The 24,660-nt window shown below is 35.7% G+C and overlaps 3 protein-coding genes across 3 annotated transcripts; all 3 read left to right on the top strand.

Annotated features, from left to right (window-relative positions):
* The first annotated feature begins 287 nt into the window (after positions 1-287).
* On the top strand, positions 288-10,511 carry LOC122400886 (sodium/potassium-transporting ATPase subunit alpha-like). Its single transcript, XM_043402621.1, has 9 exons — positions 288-581; positions 2,271-2,583; positions 2,903-3,031; positions 3,593-3,999; positions 5,545-5,814; positions 5,895-6,209; positions 6,846-7,263; positions 9,175-9,463; positions 9,941-10,511. Exons 1-9 carry the CDS (start codon positions 288-290, stop codon positions 10,509-10,511), a joined length of 3,006 nt encoding a protein of 1,001 aa, XP_043258556.1.
* A 503-nt stretch (positions 10,512-11,014) lies between these two features.
* Positions 11,015-16,699, top strand: LOC122400764 (protein obstructor-E). The gene is made up of 4 exons (XM_043402398.1): positions 11,015-11,143; positions 14,673-14,993; positions 15,903-16,299; positions 16,563-16,699. Exons 1-4 carry the CDS (start codon positions 11,107-11,109, stop codon positions 16,678-16,680), a joined length of 873 nt encoding a protein of 290 aa, XP_043258333.1. The 5' UTR covers positions 11,015-11,106; the 3' UTR covers positions 16,681-16,699.
* Positions 16,700-18,831: 2,132 nt separating this feature from the next.
* On the top strand, positions 18,832-22,835 carry LOC122400751 (protein obstructor-E). Its single transcript, XM_043402377.1, has 5 exons — positions 18,832-18,880; positions 20,523-20,717; positions 21,448-21,632; positions 22,425-22,657; positions 22,799-22,835. Exons 1-5 carry the CDS (start codon positions 18,832-18,834, stop codon positions 22,833-22,835), a joined length of 699 nt encoding a protein of 232 aa, XP_043258312.1.
* Positions 22,836-24,660: the final 1,825 nt, after the last annotated feature.

The following is a 24,660-nucleotide window of genomic DNA, read 5'->3' as shown; positions in this document are numbered from 1 at the left end:
TATTCGATCGAACGAGTACGTTTGGAATTTTCTTTAAAAGTTTCACGATATATATTCGTCGAATACCGACTTGTATCAATAGTTTGTACGATTCACGAATTTTTATTTTGATTATCCTCGTATTAGTAAGCAATCGAATGCGGTCGAAGCGTGACGTTCGATCGGTCGAATGTGCGTGCAACGATATCTCGAGTTTTGTTATCGAACGCACAAATCTTGGTTATTCGGCATTTTTATAGAAGAAAAGTATACATTTCGCTTTTAATTCTCGTTCGACGGCGCGTGAGATGAGCTGGGTTTCCGGTTGGAAATTATTTAGTTACTTTAGCGAGCGAAGGCGAAGGCACACTACCAGTAATCTGGAATCTCTGCGCCGGGATATCGAAACGGACGTTCACTTACGGCCAGCGGAGGATTTATTACGAAGTTTGCGAACCGATGCGAAGCACGGTTTAACCACGACCGTTGCACGCGATCTTTTAAACAAAAACGGGTTGAACGCACTTACGCCGCCTAGAAAGACTTCTGGCGCGCTGAAATTCTTGCGTAGATGCTTCGGAGGATTCTCTCTGTTAATTTGGGTATATTATATAAATTTAAAAATATGATATACATTTATGATGGATTTTAGTGTAGCCATATTTTTCCTTTAAATTTCAAATTCGTTATACAGTTGCGGGCAAGATTAAGTAAACAGGTACAAAATAGGCACGAATTAAATTTAATCAAAGTACTATAACTATTATGCACTTAAGTTTTGTACATTATACAGGTAACCTTCCCATAACACGGTAGATAGGTTCCATGTTGTGTGAAACCGTGTTATATGAGACTCAGAATCAGTATAAAAAGGGGAGTTACGTTCCGAAAATTTATTAAAAACAAATATTTTTTTTTAATTCTACGTAAGCATATTATTTTAATTTAACGCAACCTTAATTTAATAAATTATAATTTGTTTATACAGGGTGTTCGGCCACCCCTGGGACAAATTTTAATGGGAGATTCTAGAGGCCAAAATAAGACGAAAATCAAGAATATCAATTTCTTGACTGAGGCTTCGTTAAAAAGTTATTAAAAAATTAAATTAAAAAATTTCAAAACGTTTTGAAAAAATTATCTTTGGTTGCGAGGCTCAATTACAATCATTTTTGGTGAATACACGTACACCGGAAATCCTATCCATTTTCAAGAAAAAAATTCGAGTAGGTGGTCAAATTTTTCGGTGAAATGAAAAAGTTTCAAATCGTTCTAAAAAAAATATTTTTAGTTGTAGAAGTCAATTAAAATCATTTTTGGTCAATAGACATACCCCCGAAATCCTACGCACTTTCGAGAAAAAAATTCCTTACCGAAAATATAATTTCTGGCCAGAAATGTTACTCCAAAATGTCATGCGAATCTTTAAAATGTCATAACTCCTGAACGGATTGGACGATTTTAATGTTTCAAAAAGCAAAGAACGCGTATTTTAATGGAGAATATGTAGAGATTATGCAAATATTCGAAAAGTTGTTCATTGACCCCGCAAAATGAGAAAAACCCCATAAAAATGGTCCAATTTTTAAACGGCCATAACTCCTACAATAGTGAACGTATCACATTGAAACTTTTTTCTAAAGTTGAGCTGATGGGCATCTACAAAAAAGTATTAGACAACTTTTCTGTAGGGCGTCAAATAACATTACTAAAAATGAAGAACGAACTAAATAAATTCAATTTCGCCTAAATTTTTCGGCGAAATTGAAAAGTTTCAAATCACTCTGGAAAAATTATTTTCGATTGCAGAGGTCAATTACTATCATTTTTGTTGAATATACATACACTCGAAATCCTGCGCATTTTCGAGAAAAAAATTCAATATGGACGAAACTTTAAACGTTAATAACTTTTTAACGAAGCCTCAATCAACAAATTGGTATTCTTGATTTTCGCCTTATTTTTGCTCCTAGAATCTTCCATTAAAATTTTTCCCAGGGGTAGACGAACACCCTGTATAATATATAAAACTCAAATGCATAATAGTTATACTATTTTGGTTAAATTTTATTGATATTTATTTCCTTTACCTGTCCACTCAATTTAGTCCGTAACTGTATTAGTTTCTTCTTATAATAAATTTTTTTATAGTCGACGTTCTAACTATACTCGTTACTCCTAATCGCATAAATACGAATAAAAATTGCATTATAAATTCTATTGTCCTGTATTGCGAAATTCACAGTAAAAATTGGGATATTGATCGACGTGGGAATAATTAATGTTTGTAGGTGGGCGCTTTGCTGTGTTTCTGCAACTATGTCTTGGAGTACGAGACCTACGGGGAAGCCTCCAATGAGCACCTGGGTCTGGGTATCGTGCTGGTGGCCCTGATTTTGGTCACGGGGATGTTCAGCCATTACCAGGAATCGAAAAGTTCGCGGATCATGGAATCGTTTCAGCAGATGCTGCCGCAAAAGGCGAAGGTTCTGAGAGACGGTGCGAAGAAGGAGCTCTGCGTCGCCGAATTAGTCGTCGGGGACATTGTCCTTTTGGAAACCGGTGACCGCGTACCCGCTGACATTAGGATCCTGGAATGTCAAGGTAAATTCGTATCGCCGTAGTTGCAGCCGTAACTTTCTTATTTCTCGAGAAAAAAGGTCCTTTCTCTTCGTTGACGCTCGAGATATCGCATTGATTGTGTTCCTTATAAATACAATTTCACAGAATCGTGGAACTGCTCGTGCAGCAAGCTGTTTAAACCATACCGCGAATGGTGGACTCTGCTCGTTGTACGGAAATTAGTTTTATTTTCCATTTTTCTTTACCAAATAGTAAAGTTCACCGACAATTTTTAATTTTATATTTGAGATCTCTTTATCGCGATCGCTCAATTTTATTACGTTTGTGCGTTGGAATTAAGGTCTCAAGGTCGACAATGCCTCGATTACTGGCGAATCCATACCGCTTTTGAGAACTGCCAACGTTCCTTTAACGGACTCCGTCGTCGAAGCTAAAAACTTGGTTTTCTTCTCGACCGATATAGTTGAAGGTAATGGCGCGATGAAAATAATTTTATAGTCGAGTGTTTTAATATTCTCGCTATTGAATTAATTACAACTGTATTATACTATGCGTTTTTATTTTATTTTATCAATAACTTAATACCTGATAATTTTTTATTTTGTGTGTTTCCTCTATTATTCGAGTATAATACGTTTCATACTGAAATTTGCGTTACAGTTTCGGCATTATGAAGCTATATTATAATAGTCTCTTCTTCGACATCCTAATTTATTTCATAATTATATTTATAAACGTATATAAAAATTGAAGAATTGTCCATAGAAGCGAAAAAATTCATATATCGAATGTTTTTTTATTTTTATTGGAGCATCTAAGATAATATTTTAAATACGTTATAATCGTAAAGGAAAATAGATGATTTCACGATGATTTTAATCGATATAAGGCGCAGTATTAATCGTACGATATTTTGTAACGTTTAATTAAATTGCGTAACGAATTTCTGCACGTTCGTTTCTTAAGTGTTTCCTACGGTTTCCCAAGCTTTTCCTGCGATATTTCTCAAACTTTCGTTAATGCACAACAGGCACCGGAAAAGGAGTCGTAGTTGCTTGCGGCGACCACACCGTGATGGGACGAGTTGCTAAACTAACGTCTAAATTGAAGCCAAGACCGACGCCGCTTTCACGCGAGATTCATCGTTTCATGAAATTGATATCGTCCTGGGCGATATTCCTCGGTCTCCTTTTTTTCACGTTGTCGATCGCGATGGGCTACAATTGGATAGATTCCATAGTATTTCTGATCGGGATCATAGTAGCGAACGTGCCGGAAGGACTGATAGCCACCATGACAGTCAGCCTGACTCTAACGGCGAAGAGAATGGCGAATCAAAATTGCCTGGTGAAGCATCTAGAAGCTATAGAGACGTTAGGATGCTCGGCTGTTATTTGCAGCGACAAAACGGGAACGCTCACGCAAAACAAAATGACGGTAAGCGTGGCTCGCGATTGGCGGCCATTCTTCTTCTGGGGGATCGGCACTTTCGAATGATTTTCTAATCGAACGTTTCATTTTTAACTCCTTGCGATGGGAAGATTTTTTTTTATATTTTCTTTTGACTGCAATTCGGTTTTCGTATAATTTGGTTATTTTCGATTGCATTCTGAGACTTGTGGGCGTTTAAGGTAGTAATGGTCATTTAAATTGCAGTGGCATTAGTAAATTGTGAAAGATTGTTTTGCTATTATTTGTAATTTAAAATTAGTCATGGTATCCCTTACGGGAAAAATATACGAAAAATCTAATCCACATTGCAGTGATATAATATATTTAATACGAATGGAGTTATAACTTAGGAGAATATGTTTTACCATTATTTGTAATTTGAAATTAGTCATGGTATCCTTCACGGGAAAAATATTCAACAAAACTCGAAAATAACAATCGATGGATACTCAAAATAACAGTCAAGTCGAGTGTGATTTTGAATGAGAGTTACATTCAATTTCAAGGTTTACTCTCAAATGTATTACTCTAAAATAATATTGAAATTCAGAGTTTACACTCAACTTGAGAATAAAGTCTTAATATAGGTGTTAATTGAGCACTAATTTGAATTGATGCCTAAACGAAGAAATTTTTAGTGAGCATTTAAGTTAAATATCGTACATTGTATTTCGTAATGTATTTACATTATTAAGCTATGTTAAAAATAACGTAGAAACAAGGCGTTTATTTTTAGTTTCACTAGAAGTAAGTTTCTACCTTTATATTAGAAATATAAAACATAAAATATAAACTATGAAATCCTTTTGAATCCAGTAATGAGCTTTGTTTTCTTTTAGGAACTACTAGACAAAATTAAAAAAATATGAATAGATAAATAAAATTAATCATTACTTGTGCAAATATTGTCTCTTTTTTTTGTATTTTTGCATTTATTCTTCAACATCTTTTTAAGCTGCTGCTCTATTTTACCCTGGTTCAAACCAGAACAATGTTGTACAACATAATATAGACAATTTTGTTAAAAAAACTTTTTAAAAATAACAGACATTTCTTTTATAAGATACAATTTGTGTATATCATAAATTAACGTTATAAAAACAAAATTTGACTGACTGAAGATTTAACAATTACACACGTTTAAAAAATTTAAAAAAAATGTAGAAATCTGTGATAAGGTTATCCAATTTGATATTACGTGAAGAAAATTGTCACGAAATGAAATGAAATTACTCGTTAGCTATTAGATTTAGGGCTAATAAAGGTCCTATTCTAATAAATTCTTCCATATTTTGATACAAAAAACATAGTATTCTATTTAAAATAACAAAGTTGGCCTTCAAATTAATTATATCCCTTTAAACCATGCAACTTTTGTATACAAAATTTGTTTGTCCAACGCATATTTTGGAAATCGTAGAGGATTACAAGTAGCGTGGACCATCCTGCACGTTTGTCTTTTAAACGTGAAATAATTCCAATTAAAAATATAATACAATATACGAATAGATCTCGTTTTAAATATCACAGGTTCGACACATGTGGTACAGCGGTAAATTGCGAGAAGTAATGGCCTCCGACACGTGGAAAAAATACGTCAAAGACCCTGGATTCAATAATTTAGCCAGAGTGGCTAGCCTGTGCAATCGCGCCGAATGGGCACCTCTGGCCGAAAACGTGCCACTGCCGCCATTGCACAAAAGGAAAATTTTGGGCGACGCTTCCGACGCAGCTTTGCTAAAGTGTATGGAAGTTCTGGTGAAGGGGGGCGTGGACTCTTACAGGAAAATCTGCACGAAGGTACATCAGACTCGCGGTCGCGTGTATCACGATACCCTAACAACCCATACAGAAAATTAGATGTTTGTTCTGAAACGCAGGTGTTCGAAATACCATTCAATTCGACGGATAAGTTCCAGGCGAGCGTTCACGTGTGCCGCAAGAAGCATTTCGTTTTTTTCAAGGGTGCGCCGGAAAGCGTTTTGGAGCGATGTTCAACCGTGGCGTTCGGGAACGAGACGATGGAGCTCAATGACGAAATCAAGAACGCTTACACGGAATCTTGTTATATACTTGCGAACAATGGCGAACGTGTGCTAGGTTTCGCTGATTTCGATCTCCCGGTCTCCGCTTTCCCGCCGGGTTTCGACTTTAAAGAGGACCCTCCGAACTTTCCGCTTCAGAATTTGAGACTGGTAATTCGATTTTCACGAAATACAAGTACATTATTTATTTGATCGTTCTCTAGGAGGACTAGGGTGATTTCCAGTTTACATTTTTCTATCTGATCTAATAATATAAAATTGAAATATATTATCATTTATTTAATCCTTGTTTAATAGGCTTAGGATGACTTTCAGTTTACATGTTTACATTTTTCTGTATACTTGCTTTCTTAACCCTTTTCATTATTTACGATGCAATCTAATAATATAAAATTTAAATCCATTATTATTTATTTAATCCTTGTCTAGGAGGCTTAGGATAACTTCTAATTTACATGTTTACATTTTTCTATACATACAGAGTACTATAATTGCACAAGTTTTTTTAACCATTTTCATTATTTGCAGTACAATCTAATAATCTAAAATAGAGATACGGCCCTTAAAAAATTCTCGTAATATCGAACGATATTTAGCAAGAGTCTTTCATTGTTGAAATTTAAAAGAACACATGTCATAAATGATTTTAGCACGCGTTGTACGCGTGACCGACAACCGTGGACTATTTCATCGAGAAAATATGATTATCCTTGTACGATCGCATTAATTTTGCTACGTCTATACGCTGGGGATTTCCATAAGCGTATCGATACTCTACATTGTTAGATCGGGCTGATCTCGATGATGGATCCTCCGAGGCCAACGGTGCCAGACGCGGTGTATAAGTGTCGTTGCGCTGGAATCAAGGTGATCATGGTGACTGGTGATCACCCTGACACGGCAAGAGCGATCGCAAAATACGTCGGCATCATCACCGAGGATCTTTTGCACAACGATAACAATGGAACGAAACGTTCGATTGTGGTGACCGGTATGGAGTTGCGTGATCTTCAGCAGCCGGAGCTCGACGGTATTATAAGAACCTATCCTGAGATTGTTTTCGCAAGAACGTCGCCTGTGCAGAAGCTTCAGATCGTCGAGAGTTGTCAACGATTGCATTTGATCACCGCTGTCACCGGCGACGGTGTCAACGACTCGCCAGCACTGAAGAAGGCCGATATTGGCATTGCTATGGGCATTGCAGGTAGTTTTTTTAAATAAATGTTGTTATTAGACTGTGGATTTTTATTAATAGAATTAACGAAATCAAAGGTTAGGGATTGTCTCAACCCCTAAATATAATAATTCGTACCATGCTTTAAGTATTTCTTATATTTTTGCATATTCAAAGTTTATTTATTAAATTTCAGTATTACTCTCAATTTGAGAGTGAACTATGAATTTGAGAGTATAAGTATTATTTTGAGTATCCATTGATATTTTAGGAATTTTTTAATATTTTTATTTTTGTATTAAAATTATTAAATAATTAGTATAGATACTCGTATACTACTGTTATATCTCTGCCTGTGCGTACATATTTATGCGAATAACTTCTTTCAGTGATGAAGAACGACAAAATACCTGAAGGAGCATTAGATTAGTTGATTAATACCTTCTTTAAACAACACTTCGATGTCTATAAGAACAGTGTCAAATATTAAGAAAAGAAAGAAATAATATTATTTAAGTAGGCTAAATATAACTGAAAAATGTTCTCTATACTATATTTGTCTAATATAAAATTATTATTCATCTGTGCTACCCTCTCCTTTTTTTGCGTGATAGTAAAATGTAAATTGGTCGTTGAGCAAAAATGAGTTTCATATATGCTTAAACAAAACTGTGTTAGAGCATGTGTGGCGATAAGTTGTAGTCTCGTTGGCATTTCTCTTTACTTCATGTTCTTTTTTATAGCAAAAGAAGCGCGTTCGTTCGATATTTGATGAAAAGTAAAATGAGAAGCTTCTCACGCTTTGCAAGCTAAAAGCATTGTAGTTCTTTTTAATAAAAAACTGACGTGTAATCAGTATACGTTGCATTTGAACACTACAGATTTCCTTATTCATTTACAAATATTAAACAACCACCAATAATTTAATATTTCTATTACTATTCGTAATTTATGATCGTGGGATTTTCGAATTATCCTTTTCCATTTAAATCTATAGGATTTGTTTCAAATTCCTCAGTCTTGTTTGCCCAACGACGAGCAAAAGTGTAAATACACGACGCTAATTTCGCAATGAAACGTTAATACTGCAAATATTTTGAACTCACTGCCAGTAACTAAAGACAAATAATTAAACTTACAAGATGAATGTATTCCGTAAAACCTAATATGTACTTTACTTCCATTTAATGTGGTAATCATATATGTATATAAAGTATTTGAAAAACTAGGTATGCATACAATGTTTTGTATTTTTCTACTCGAGTAATATTTGTTACATTAACGGCAACAACTAATATTTAGTTCATTTTCTCTTATTAGCCGCTACAGCTTTCATTCTTCTTGACATACTTTCTATCTAATTATTATATTTAGGAATAATACTGTTCTTTTTATTTTCACTCGGTTTCACTTTTTGTTTCTATTCTAAAGCAATTATTAAACCGAGGAAATTCTAATTTGTTCCATTTATCGCGGAGGTACAATGATCGTCCAATCACAATTCGTAAATTTCTTTAATACTTATAATTACTATAAACGAAGACAAAGTGTTATATTTACTATGATACATTCATTTTATAATTTCAATCGTTTTCCTTTTAATAATGAATTCTATATGTTTATATTTACTATAATATTTATTATATATATATTTTTCCTTATTATATTTAGTTTTCTTTTTATTAATGAATTCTATATATTTATATTTATTATGATACATTCATTTTATAATTTCAATTGTTTCCCTTTTATCAATGAATTCATCCCAATATTATTTCTTTATTATAAAATTAAAAAGAACTTAGGTCCGGTTATTTAAACTATTCTACTAAAGCACGTTTTAAAATTCCGGTCTATCATTTTATTTTTGAAACTCTCAATAATATCATGCATAATCTCGAATGCTTCAATTTATAATGTGTAGTGTGTATTTTCTTCCAGGATCGGATGTGACGAGAGAAGTCGCAGACCTGATCCTATTGAACGATGATTTTGCCTCGATAATTACTGGCATCGAGGAAGGTCGAAGACTATTCGACAACTTGAAATCCAGCATAGCGTACATTTTGGCCAGCAATGTTCCAGAGATAACGCCTTTCTTGGCATTCATCGTTTTTGGGATTCCTTTGCCAGTAGGCGTGATTTGTATATTGTGCATAGATCTAGGCACAGATATGTGGCCTGCAGTTTCACTTGCTTACGAGAAGTCTGAATCGGATATCATGTTCAGGTACCAACATACTCGCCAACTTCTTACAATATTAAATAATATTTCACAGGGCCCATTTTAAACTGTCCACGTTTTTGAAAAGCTGACATACCTCCGAAATCCTACGCACTTTCGAGATAAAAATTCAGGAAGGTGCCTAAATTTGTCGACAAAACTAAAAAATTTCAAATCGATCTGTCAATCATTTTTGGTGAATATACATACCCTCGAAATCCTACTCACTTTCAAGAAAAAAATTCTTTAACGAAGCCTCAATCGACAAATTAGTATCTTTGATTTTCGTCTTATTTTGGCCTCAAGAATTTCCCATTAAAATTTTTCCCACGTGTGACCGAACACCCTATATGCACACACATTTAATCAGAAACTAAAAGAAAATATTGTAAAAAGGGTCCCTAGAATGAAGTACTAATGTAAATATGTATAGTAATATGTAGAATGACTATATGGCGTCATATATTAAAATTCCGGTCCCAGAAAGCCTAGAATACCACACGTGGATCATCTCGTGAGTCGTCGATTGATCTTCATGGCTTACGGACAGATCGGCATGATCGAGGCCTGCGCCGGATTCTTCACATATTTCGTTGTAATGGCGGAACACGGTTTCCTGCCCGGCAAACTGCTAGACCTGCGTTCTTTGTGGGACAGTATCGTTGTGAACGACCTGCAGGACAGTTTTGGCCAGGAATGGACGTACGAACAACGCAAGATTCTCGAATACACTTGCCACACCGCTTTCTTCGTCAGCATAGTGATCGTTCAAGCGGCCGACGTCATGATTTGCAAAACACGCAGGAACTCTCTTTTCCGCCAGGGCATGAACAATTGGGTCCTCAATTTCGGGATACTGATCGAGATAGCGGTGGCCTGCGTCGTTTGTTACGCGCCTTACATGGACGAAATCCTCAGAACCTATCCGTTGAAGTTCCAATGGTGGCTACCTGGAGTACCTTACGCCATAATCATTCTGATCTATGACGAGCTCAGGAAACTTTGGATCAGAAGACATCCTGGTGGATGGTGGGACCGCGAGACTTGTTATTAAATTCACTAGGACTCGAGGAATGCAGTAATAATTGTTAAAAATGTAAAATCAAGAGATTGGTAATCGAGAATATCAGGAATGCAAATGTCATAATCATTCTGATCTACGGCGAACTTAGGAAACTGTGGATCAGAAGAGATCCTGGTGGATGGTGGGACCGCGAGACTTGTTACTAAATTCACAAGGATTCGATGAATTAATGTAGTAATAATTGTTAAAAATGTAAAATCAAAAGATTGATGATCGAGAATACCAGGAATGCAAATGGCGGACGTGGTCTAAATTTTCATCGGTGCAGTTCGCGCTGAAAAAGTGCGAACGTCGGCCATCTCGATGTACAGTTAACTCGATGCATCTTTAACGGAGTACACGAGTATGCAGAAGAGCAATGGTTCTCGTTTGGTTCTACGCGGTCGTCGAGTGTTGTAACCTCGCCGAGGGAAAAGTGGGGGCTGCATATAAGGCTCTGGGACCCTCTCTATGGGGCCCAGTAGTCTCTAGTCATCAATTCCTTCACGTTCGAAGAACCGTGACTCGATACCGACACGACGAAAAGACCTCATTCCCCCCCTAGTTGATCCTGTCCTCCGTCAGGATGAAGACGGAGGTGTTTTGTCTACTGATCTGTCTCGGTGAGTAATCATACATTTACCGGGTTACCGAACTGGTTGCGATTTTGCAATCGCGTGCACGCCTGAAACTTCTCTTCTTTTTCCGACCACGCTCTCGTACATTAGTGAAAGTAAAATTACTGCTTAGAATGTATGGAACATGTGGAACAAAGGAATTTCGAATGGTAGACGAGCGACGATCGGTGATAAGATGACCTTTGCACGAAGTATTGTTTTACTTCGCTTAATAATTGCACCACGACTCGACTACAGTTTCAATTGTTTATAATGCTACGAATACTCAATATGGAAATTATTCGGATACAATACACGGTGTTATACTGTTCGAAGTATCTCATAGAATTCGCATGACTCACGGATGGATTTTATTGATGCATTCTACGTAGAGACACGATCTTTGCTTAACCACGACCGAGCTTACGCCATCGTTTGTTATTGAGAAATCAGTTCGCCTTACACTTCTATAGAAAGTTTAATTTCTCCAGGCCACGTGTGGGCTCGCGACTTTAAAAACAGATTTACAAAAGAGTTTATTATAGCTGTTAACGAGATTCGCTTTCCAGCAATGGAAACTAGTATCGTTAAACAATTTTCTTCTCTCCACTGGGCACCGTTAATTTCTTTTCGGTGCACTAAATTCAAACGTTGCAAACTCGTTCAATTTAGATAATTATCATGTTAAAATAATAGCCTGGTCCGAAGAGCGAAAGTTTAAGTTTTACTTGCAAATTTATTGTAGACAAAATATTAGTCCAATCGATTAAACATTTTGTACAGAATTTGTGCATGCTTTGGGTACTTGTGTCAATTTTGTCAAGTATCAATGACCGTTTGTTCTTGAAATATAAATTCTTGTATCGAAGGGCGTGAAAAGCGTAGTTGCTTAATGGTGTAAACGATTCAAGCATTTTCTTTTCAAAGAAATGAATATTAAAAGAATATTATTAATAAAAATTTACAGCATGATTATAGAGTAACTATAGAAATTTCAACATACAATAATATTACACAATAGATGTACTTTATATTTGCATAGCTTCAAATCGGTTAATTACATCTTGAGTTGCAATTATGGTTACTTGTTAATTAACACCTGTTTAAAAAATAGTGTTTTGAAAAGATATCTTCAATCATATACACGAAATTTTTATAAGCTTTAGGTAGACTTTTTATGTGTACGTTAGAATCGAGCAAACAAGATGGCGTAGATCTGCGCATGCGCGGTGCCCCCGGGCGCAAGTGATTCTGGTTCCAACAGTGTTTGAAAATTCGAAATCGAACAATATTATTGTTTTTCATTATATTGTGTATCACATAACCTACGGGAATATTTAAAAATTTAAGACATTGTGGAAATTATGGTGTTTTTGAGAAAAGTGCTGATAACACTTCGTTTGGATTACATGGTACGAATTTTAATAATCCGGTTGTCGAAATTTATTCTCTGCAAGTGGTATTTTTGTGCTTTTGTGCTATTTTCAAAAGACTACTTAATATTGTGAACGTGTATTAATAGGAATTAACCATATAAAGTAATATAAACACAATTTAATTCAACGTTTTGATCAGTTTGAGACCAATTTAGAATACAAAAGCGTTTATTAATTTTAACAATCGAATATATAGCCAACATTTTCAAAAAAGACTATTTAATATTGTGAACGTGTATTAATAGAAATTGACCATATAAAGTAATATAAACATTCAATGCAACGTTTAGACCAGTTTCCAAGCATCGTATTATTGTTTTTAAGAAGCATTTCGAAGAGGACCACGTCTGTGCTCTATTTTAGACCAGATAAGACGCTTTAACACAGCCTGATGGTGATCCGTGGCTAGGCAAACCTGTCTAGGATCTTCAAAAATAATTCGAAATCTATATAGAGTGTTGGAAAGTTAACAGGTCCGAGCGATTACACGACATTTAAGTTCTGGCCGATCAGATACACGGGAGCCCGGTCACTTTCTCGCTTTCTTCCGTTCGCGAGGTCGACCGGCGTTTACGTACGACCGGCGTTTTATTCAGGGACGCAAGACGTCGCAACGCCTTGAAAACACTCCGACCAGTTGACCCTCTCTCGCCGTTCACCGTTTTTATTTCTTGCTCTTTCCACTTTTTTCCCCTCCATCCCTCCTCCATTCGTTTGTCATTCTCGTCCACCGACGGGAACACATCCGCATTGTGTTACCACGCCTTCCGCTGGGGAAAAGAATATAAAAATAAATTCAGCTTCCCAACAGAGAGTTCCTTCGACGACGAAAATAGGCAAAGGAGGATAAAATCAGTCGCAAACAAGGTAGAGATTAACGCGACGGAAAAACCATCGTGCATCAGCATGAATTCGAAATAGTTAGGAAAATAAGTTGACGCTTCGTTTGGATTATACAGAATCGAGCAGACCTTATGGTATCCACTTAAGAGTTTCCTGAAAGCAATAACAGCTTTTTCACACGAGCAGGCGGAAGAGTTTTCACGTTGGAAGTTGTCTCGTCGCTCGTGTGCTCGGATTCTGCATGAAAGAACCCTTATTGCATCCGCTAGAGAGACTTTTTATTCGATTGGGGAAGCTCCTTTGAGTATATGAATATTAGAAATTTATTTTAACATAATTAGAAAAATTATCTCTTCTATCTCTGTGTCTTTTGTAAACTCAGACACCAAGGAAAATTAATTGGAGTTCTGCTGTACATACGTGAACAATTCTTATATCGATTTGTAAATAATTTACTTTACACAGACGTGGTTCTTTGGTTTGTATAATTATACAAACTATCTCTTCTATTATTGTTTCTTTTGTAAACCCAGACTTAACCCAGACACTAAGAAATATTAATTGAGGTTCTACTGTATATACGTGAACAATTGTTATATCAATCTGTAAATAATTGACTTAAAACAATGTATGGAATTTGAAAACAAATCGACACATGTGTTTGTTTACTGTAATAAATAAAAGTTATTAAATTTAATTTAATAAAAGCTAAACGTCAAATGCTGTCACTTCTATTCAATTAGTAGCAGTCGAATGCATTTGTTTTCATTGCATTATAGTTAGAACAATGATTGTTATTATTGTAACTGTATTATTGGCGTACATGTGCAATGGCGGATCCATTATTTGGTAAAACTACGTAGAAATGCGCCAATGGTAACGTTTAGATGCTCTTAAACGAGCAAAGCACAGTTGTTTTACAGTGAAACATAATAAAGCTCAGCTGAACGTCAAATGTACTGTAATAAGTAGACTGCGGATCTTTATGCAAATTCATATTTATATTAATAGAATTAATAAAATGGAAGCTTTGTAGATGATTGTCTCACCCTTAAATATAATAATTCGTATCTTACTTTAAGTATTTCTTATATTTTTGCATATTAAGTGCATTCTGTAGTTTCTTGAGAATTAAAATTCCCCATAAATGCATAAACATCCGCAGTCTAGTAATAAGTATAAGTGGAAGATGAATTGATTTTTTTTTCTTGACAGTTTATTCGATGAATAATAAGAATTAAACGATTGGTTTTCAGGCGTTGCCGTTGCATTGACGAGGAAGCAAGAGGCAGCGGAGCAGAGTCGTCGAAAGGTGTCATTGCCGACGCAGAAGAAACAGCAGTCTGCCTCGGCGGAGCAAGAAGAATACGAGGACGAGGAGGAACTTTCGGACCAGTGTCCTGAACCCAACGGTTATTTCCCTGCCCCCGAACAGTGTGACAAATACTACGACTGCCGGGATGGTAAATTCACCGAGAAACTGTGTCCTGACGGTCTGGTGTTCAACGATTTCAGCCCCCAGCACGAGAAGTGCGATCTACCGTTCGGAATCGACTGCTCCAAAAGGCCAAAATTACGTGAGTATTGTCTTGGGTCAAGAAAAATTAATTTTAAAAATTAAACGTTGAAGAAAATACATCTAGACAGGACTCTTGAATTTTAAGCAGGCTGTAAATATTAATTTATTGATAAATTGTGGGTTTACTAGTCTAAAAGCAATTGTCTAAAATCTAAATTTCGTTTTTGTGGACAATTTGAGCGATTTGGTATGGAAGTAGTGAATAGAAGCTGTAAATATAAATTCAGAGAGGTTTGGTATGGAAGTTAACATGTTAATATTGATTTTCTCTTGTCGATAATAAATTAACTTGATAATGTTTCGTTGCTGTGAAATATAAAATAATTCTTTGTATTTTTAAGTATTTCATATATTACTTTATATTTTTTACCTCGACCATATCATTTGTATTAGAGCTTGTCGATTAGATAATAGAAGGAAATTAAATTTTAAATTAGATTTTCTTTGCAGGGACGTAGCGTCCAAATTTGATAAACAATTTGAAAGTATTGCATAGATCAACGAGTTAAGCAAGACTCCTGAACTTTATTCCATCTTTCCATAATCTTGTTTATTTCAAGCAGTGTAAGATGACATTTGCTAGATAGGCTACAGGCCTAAATCATAGTCTAATCGCCTGGTCTTATCCTTGCCATTCACCGATTCACACTTAAGCCCAGGGCACTTATTACGAACTCTACTCTCGAGGAAAAGTAAGAAAATGAAAACGTACTATGACCCAACGTTGTTATAACTTTCTCGTTGGAAAAAGTTAAATGTTTCAATTTTTTATTTTGACCTCTAAACTTATAATTTGTTCGATCTCTATAGTTTCTGATTTCGACAAATTCCATCAAAGAAAGAAGAATATTTCTATGGAATAGTTTAGATTATATATGCTACAATGTTGAAACGAACACGATTGCAGAGAAACCACAACCATCGCCGCATTGTCCAAGAATGCACGGATACTTCGCCCACGAGGACCCTCGGATATGCATCACGTTTTACTACTGCGTCGAGGGGAAGTTCAATATGATCACTTGTCCGGACGGTCTGGTCTTCTCGGAGAAGACTGGTATCTGCAATTGGCCCGACGAGGCGCAGAAGAAGGGCTGTGGTTCCAGGGAACTTTTCAATTTCACCTGTCCAAAGGTTGACGACTCTGTCGCTGCCACTCATCCACGATACCCTGACACCGAGGACTGCCAATATTTCTATGTTTGCGTGAACGGCGAGATACCGAGGAGAAACGGTTGCAAATTGGGGCAGGCCTTCGACGAACGCACAGGAAAGTGCGACTGGGCCAGAAAAGTACCCGAATGGTAAATAAAAACAAGATTAACGCTAGAACTATCAAAGTGCTCGAAATAATCGTAGTTTCTAATAAAAATAGTAAAAAAATTACTTGATTAAATTTTTATAAATTCAAAAATAGTTTCTTTGTAAGAAAATGAATTAAGCACTTTTTTCCATTATACATTTCTTCGGTACAAATAGATACAGCATGACTGTAGCGTTAGCGTTAAAGATGAAACGTACAAGAAACAAAAATTGTTTCTATTTATATATTTTAATAAAATTTCAGCAAAGACTGGTACAAAGGTCAGCTAACCGACGAGGAACTGGACGCGTTAGAAAATCCACCGCCAAAACCAAAACCTACCGGTGGCCACAGTAGAAGAAAAGGCACCAAACCCTCGTAGATTTAAGCCTAAACACCCATGTAGATTTTATTATTCATTGACTTATACTATCTGGAGAATAAAACTCTTTCTAACACGATCACCTTTTATTCCGCGAAGGAAGTAATTTATCGAGACTTGAAAGTCTAGTTACGTCGTAGATAACCATAAATCAAACTTTTCACAACAGAAATATACGTAAGCCAAGTATTTTGTTAGCTATCGTGTAAATTATTTCAATTAGAGCTGCAGTTTTACTAGATCGTTTGGACCCTCTTATGTAACGCTTTGGAATTTGTTTACAGTTTCGTTACGCCATAAAATAAAGTTTTATCGTTGATTGTCTTCTATCAGATCGATCGACTTCGTGTTCGTAACGTTGGCGCGAGTACTCTACTTTTTCGCGATTGAATAATGGATTCAAATCGCGCGTTGTCACGGGAATTTTCCCGTGCAGCAGTGAAAGTGCTCCAAGTCAGAAAGTTCTTCGCATTTCACGGGAAACGCTTCCGAAATCCACTCGGTTGGACGGTGAATTAGCAACGCGATGACTATTCGGGATAATAAATTCATTTTAGCGTCGCTTTCATAATTATTCATTCGAGGCGATTTTATGTAACGAAACGAAAGTCTCTTATCAAAATACGCGTATCTCCCCATTACTTCGAAGCTTTTTCAACGATAACATTAACGGTCCAATCTATACGCAGTAATAACGAAACTGGATTAGTTAACATTAATCACTTTTTGTGTAAACGACGACATTCATAACTCACTTTTACCTTCTTTAATTACTTCTGCAAATTGGACTTTAACGCCACATAATTTACGATGTATGCTATATCATTATTAAATACAAAATTTCATGATTCAAATAACAATTATACAATGTAAATGTTTTTATTTTGCTTGATTTTTAGCAAGGTTCAACTTTGAAAGGTCGATTGCCTCTACAGTTATTGTTTAGATATAAACTACTTTATTAAATAGAATGCAGATTAATACGAGAAGTATAATTAATAATATTAATTCTTGTCACTGAGTTTGATATATTATTTTTTTTTTTGTAGCTGTAAAATTGGTCCAAATGAATCTAGATTTAATATTTTTTAACATAAAGTATATATTATTAGAATATGATTTTGTCCTTGGTTTGATAGATGTTGATAGTTTTATAAATTCTGTAACATTCGATCGTTTCTCACAAAAATGTGAATAATATTAATATTTCTCATCGAGTAAGATAAGGTTAATATTTTTTTTTAAATAATTCGAATCCAAATAAATTAAGATTTAATATTTTTTAATGTAAAATTTATTATATTAGAACATGACTCTTGTTTCGATAAAAATTGTGGTGTGATGAGGAACGGTCATTATTTCCAATATTTGATACAATCGTTTCTCACAAAAATATTAACAATATCAATGCTTCTCAACGAGTATGATTCATTTGGCCTTTTTAATTAAGATTTAATATTTTTTAACATAAAGTATCCTATATTAGAACATGATTCTTGGTTCGATAAAAGCTGATATGAATTCTGTGGTTAAATATTAAAAATATTTTTTAACGTAAAGTGTCCTATATTAGAACATGATTCTTGGTTCGATAAAAGCTGATATAAATTCTGCGATATAAAGTGGAACATTATAGGACAATGTTCGCGTTGAAAATAAATTTCCGACTAATCTATCGAATAAAAAGAAAATTCTATCGAGCTGTATAAAAGGCTGCCACCGCGAGTCTCACAATTACTTTCATTACGAAACGTTTAAAGACCGCGACGATCGTTTATAGAGATCGTGGTAATTTTAATTTTTCCGCGAATAGCGAAGGACACCGAAGTGAGAGTACACCGCGAACAAGAGGAAGAAGATAAATAACGACGGCCGTAGAGAGAAGAGAGAACGACGGGTAAAAGCGCGTGGTCCTTCTGATTAATCTCGATTCTAGACAGTTATCCATCGATGAAAACGCGGCGAAAGTGGGGAAGAAACATCGGATGTAGTGGGGACCAATGGGGTATACCCTGTGCCGAGATCCCGAAGAGCTGCAGTGTTTCGCGACGGGGACAGCATTTCAAAGGGACACCAAAACACATACTCTCCAATCGACTCGTCAGTGACCAGTGATTCCGTGATTTGGACAGAAAGTACGAGAAAACAAAAATGATCAGAACCTCCGTTCTAACACTACTGCTTGCTGCAGCGATTACGCGTAAGTACAATTTCACTCGTGAAACAACTAAAAATCCAGAAAATATATTCAAAACTTTCTTCGTAATTTATAAATCACGAAAGTAGAAAAGTTTTACGCTTTCGATGAAAAGACGTTTACACGAGGTTTTCGATAATCGATGGAATCGATTTTGTACGAATCAGAAAATTGTTCAGACCTTGTTTCTTTCAACCCAGACCATATTTACCAGAAGTTTTCGATCGAAAGGAAAAATAGTGCATGGTAATCGGCGAGGAGAAAAAGAACGGTTTCACTGAAACGGACGACGGGGACTTTCTCTTCGGTTCTGGCACGGTCTGCAACGCAGCCTCTAAAATGCAACAGAAATTTCCGGTATCGTAATCGTCGCGTAAAACCGGTAAAATTTCATAACGATTTGAATATCTGAAAACTCGTTGTCCATCCTGCGGATAAAAATTGTTCGTTCCGTCTCCGGAGCGGGTATTAATTTCGCGCGGGGAGTGCGTAAGAGACAGCGGCGGAGCACACAAACTTTCTAAAGCGTAAATGTCAGATCTACTGCTCTGGGAATGTTGCATAAGTAGCCGCGGCGGTAATCGTCCCTGCACACACGTAGTACCGATAAATTACATAAAGAAACAAAACAATAAGATCGACTTATGGATTCGTGAAACGGGACGAGAGAAGTCGAGAGTGGGTTCGACCACCTCGCGTTTGCTATCGCGCTTCTGGGCTACTTTATATGCCTCTTGAAGCGTGGCATTGATTTCCGGTATATCGAGGCGAACGCTGCCCACGGCGCGGAGAAATTTCTGAAATTTGTTCCACGCTATTTCGTTGCTTCGGGCTCTCGAATTTTTTAAAGCGAAACGAATTGGTAAATTTCATCGGTGAAATTTTTATTTCGTGCTTGATATTTTCTTCTTCGACGCAGTTACGGTGTATTTATTTCTACCAGAGGAATTAAAACGATAAATATGCAAATAAATGTGTATTTGTTCCCTTATAGAAGACTACGGTAGATTTTCGAAAATCCGTGTCGAGCTAATCTTTTACAAGTTTTATTAGAAAGTACGTATGGATCATTCTGATTGCTTTGATAATTTTAGCGTTAATGACTCGATGGGATACTTACAAAATATTGTTTTGTTGTTTTTATATTCGAAAACCGTAAATGCGACACAGATTTTAAAAATTTAAAATTTTAAGACACATTTTGGACTATATAATTGATTTTTTTTTTGTAAATATTCTATTATATAATTTTGTGTAAGTTATGGTGAAAAGAGTTTTCGAAAAAATATGATTTTTGTGACGTTCTAGACGGTGCAATAAATTGCTTTGCAAATATGGCCAGTACGAGGACCCGAAACAAAGCGATAAATTGTACGAATTGTCAAACGTTCCTTCGAAGAAAGTTTTATTTCATGCTTGATATTCTCTTCTTGAGTGTTTCTACGGAAAAAATACACTTCTTACGAAATATTGTTTCGTTATTTTTGTATTCTGTAATCCTAAACACGACACAGATTGTTTCTAAAATATTACAGACACCTTTTGGACTATAATTGATTTTTTTTGTAAATATTCTATTATATAATTTTGTGTAAGTTATGGTGAAGAAAAGTCTTGGAAAAATATGATTTTTGTGATGTTCTAGACGGTGCAATAAATTGCCCGAGCAAAGATGGCCAGTACGAGGACCCGAAACAATGCGACAAATTCTACGAGTGCGCGGACGGCATTGCAACGGAGAAACTTTGTCCAGATGGACTCGTTTTCGATCCTCTGAATCGTAAAGTCAACAAGTGCGATCACGTATTCAACGTGGACTGCGGAGATCGGCTCGAACTACGTGAGTCCATCATAATTTTCACTTTCCACGGCATTAAGAATCGTGTCGAGCTTCCTGCATTAGCAGCCACACCGACGAGTTTTCAACGTGTATGGCTCGCTGTGATAAAAGATTAATTCGAGTAGATTGTAGCAATGTAAGCAAGGTTCAATATTTTGATCGAACGTTTCACTCGATGCAAGCAATCACAGATAAAAAAAATTCCAACTAAATTCGAAAAGAAGATAAATTCGCAATAGTTTACAGGGGATAAATAAAAATATTTATTCGATCGAGTACACTCCTACATATTGGTCATTGTATCTATTATTCGAATATAAATTTGCCCTAGTGATTCAATTAATATACATATATACATATATATAATTTTTTTTTCATTTTATAAATTAGATCGAACCAAGGGCAAAGTGTCATGTTCTAATATAATTAACTTTATGTTAAAAAATATTGAATCGTAATTTATTTGAACCAATCGTGCAGCCACAATTACTAAAAAGAAAAATGTTACGTCAGACTCGTCGAGAAGTATTAATACCATTAATATTTTTCTGTGAAACGATTGTATCGAATATTGGAAATATACGCTCCGGAATATAATCGAGATCTCCGGAGTCGGGAACGTTACACGTGTCATTCGCTTTTGCGGTTTGTGTCCTTGACATACAGGATCCAATGACGATAGGTAGCGAAAGTGCTTTTAATTCCCGTTATAACTCTCTGACCTTCCCAGAGCCGCCTCAACCGACGAAGAAGTGTCCGCGACGAAATGGTTTCTTCGCCCATCCGGATCCATCTGTCTGCAACATCTTTTACAATTGTATCGACGGCGAGGCCATAGAAATCACGTGTACCACTGGATTGCATTTCGACGAGTACAGCGGAACCTGCGTTTGGCCCGACAGCGCCGGTCGCGAAGTAAATAATTATCCTACGTTTGATACGTACAATATACTATATTGATAGTTCTTTCTTTCAGTCACCCGGTTGGTTTAATTGCGATTTAACGATCATCGTTCTATCCTCATGCGTTAGTAGTTTGTAATTGTAACAATTATGTTCACCCGAATAATTAATCGATTTAATAGGTAACTATTAGTTTGCTGATTGATTAATTAACGGTATCTGGAAACGGCTGCGGGTGCTATGGACGTACCCTGTCGATGATCGTAATGGACAGCCATTTCATTCTTCCTAACCCGTTCTATTTGTAATTCTCGTATATTCATTACCATTTCTTTAATATCGATGATTTTTCAACTGTTGATAAATTACGTTGCAACTGATTCTCGATTTAGTCCCTGACATATGGTAACTTCTCGGTGAAAGGTTGAATTTTTATCTCTATCGAAGTTTCGTAAGAGCCTGTTGTCCGCCATTAGCCAGCGCTGGGATCGAATTTCATCCAATAATGAAAGATAGAAAATTAAAAAAACCATCGAAACATCGAAGATCAAAAGCTTTTATAAGTTGGCTGCGGATCTCTATGCAAATTCATATTTTTATTAATGGTATTAATGAAATGGGAATTTTATAGAGGGTTACCTCAACCCCTAAATATTATAATTCGTATTTCTTATATTTTTGTGTATTAAATGCATTTTGTACCTTTTTAAGAATTGCATAAACATCCATAGTCTATTCATACGCGTAGAATTTGACAAAGATTTTATAGTTTTATAATTTTATGGTACTAATTGTTTTACTCAGGGCTGTGGCGTGGTCGATAAAAAGTTAAAAGACGGATTCGAGTGTCCGAAGGAAAGTCAGGTCGACACTAGAGGAATGGTCGTCGATCACCCTAAATTTTCTCATCCGGACGATTGTCAGAAATTTTATGTCTGCCTCAATGGCGTAACTCCGCGCGAACAAGGCTGCAGCGATGGCACGGTTTACAACGAGGAGCAACAAAGATGCGACGCCCCTGAAAATGTCGCCGGATGGTGCGTACAAATCGAAACAATTCTTTTTAAACAAACTTTCAAGATATCATAATAATTTCAACCTAACATTTTGCTGGATAAAAATCGTATATAATTCCAGTGACAGCTTATAATATAAATTGAAAATAACTCTTGTTGCAGCGAGGATTGGTACAAGGACGACGACAAAAAGCCATGAAGGACCTTTGAAATTTATATGTCCCGCATCGGGATCCTGACATCATCGTAAAATCACATCATCCTCGTTTAGTGTGTAATCATGTGTGTGTTTAGATACTTGAATGTTCGTAAATAATAAATTCTATTTTACCTTAATCGTGATTTACTGATATGTCATTTTCACTCGTGGCCTGATCCTTTATATAAATTCGAGTCTTGGTATCGTTAACAAAGACTTAATCTGAAAAATTATTAGTCCCTGTGTAGTTAATAATTTTACTTCTGCGTACAGAAAAAATCTCATTTCTTTTAGTGATTTCTTTTCAGCTATCAATCAAGTAAATCGATAGAAACTTTCACCTTGTTTTGTTACTTTTGTTATTTCGTTCTTCGATTCATCCAATAGACAACTTTCATATTAATGTGCTTTTTGCACGGGTGTCCAATAGCAGCTGATTTTTTACTTGTAATAGCCAGTTGTAGCATAGTGTATCGAGTGTTTTTTATGCTGATAAACAATGAAAGTTGATCCTATCTCTGTTTGTGTATGTATTATTATTTATTTATTTTATTTAATCCTTCCAGTTTACATGTTTATTTTTTTTTTATTTAGTGAGTTATAATTGCCCCATGCTTTCTTCTCTCTATCCATTATTTACTGCGCAATCTATAATTTCGAAAACTTACAATCTACTAAATCAATTGAAACTGAGAATCATAAAAATAAACAAAATAAAACTAAAGACGAAAGCTTAACTTTGGTTCTCTTTGGTACATTCTATGCATAAATAACCGTGAGTATGAAAATTTCAGTGACTGCATATTTTAACTTGCCTTATCAGTTATTCTAAATACTCGTTAATCGTTAAATGTCGATTATACACACTTTCTAATGTTCATTCTGATTTACCAACAACATTCAGTGAAAGTGTTTTTATATTCATTCTATTTCGAGAACCACATAATTTTGTATTCATTTTGTAGAAAGTTTTAAAGCTTCGAGCATAATCAGTGAGGTTTGGAATTAACTAAAAATTACTCGACATTGACTACTGAGCTTATAAAACTTCTTTTTCCGTCTCTTTACTTTAACTTCGTATTTTCCAAGTAAATGGTCTGTTTTCTTCCGGTTTGTCTTCCACATAATCTCTTTTCCTATTCTTTCAAGCATAGATATTTCCCCTTTATTGATCATCCTTTTTTTAATATTTTACGATGGCAGATATTTATTACGTACGATATTTTTCTTATATTTCTTTCTTTAGATTCCTTCGATTTTCGCCCATTCAACATTTTTTCCTTTCCTCTTTTAAGAATGTTTTCATGTTTTTTTCTCCTTTTCTACGCCTGTGTTTATTCTTATCCTCTAAATACGTCTTAATCTCCTTTTAGTGTCTCCTAACCAGTTTGTTTTTTCTTTTCTTCGAAATTCCATGCTCTTCCTTCCGCTCTGGTTCCCAACTTATCTCTCTTTACCAACTTCGGGGTGCATCTTTCAACCCCTGCCCGTATTGCCTATCCTGTAAACTTCTTTTGTATTCTTTCTATCCCATCCTTTCTAGACACAGATCTCTGATCCGTATCACTACGCATACCTCCGATTCCAATTTCCTGCAAACTTACACTTTCTTGTTCCCTGTACTTGTTTTGTCACTCCCACGCCTTTCTTGATCCCTCACATTTTGCTCTTTATTGCTTTTCACCATGCATCCTAAGTACACAAATCCTGTTAGCTCTTCAATCTTCCTTCATTCCCGTCTCTATTGTACTTTCATTATACCTATCGTTTCCCCTCCTTCTTCTGAACCTTATAACCTTTGTCTTCTCGTACATCGTCAGTGTCT

Source organism: Colletes gigas, unplaced genomic scaffold (genome assembly GCF_013123115.1).
Source record: "Colletes gigas isolate AHSC1104 unplaced genomic scaffold, ASM1312311v1 Colletes_gigas_Sc00020, whole genome shotgun sequence".
NCBI classification, from domain to species: domain Eukaryota; kingdom Metazoa; phylum Arthropoda; class Insecta; order Hymenoptera; family Colletidae; genus Colletes; species Colletes gigas.
Note: the sequence above shows the minus strand (reverse complement) of the source record. Positions and strands in the feature narration are given on the sequence as shown.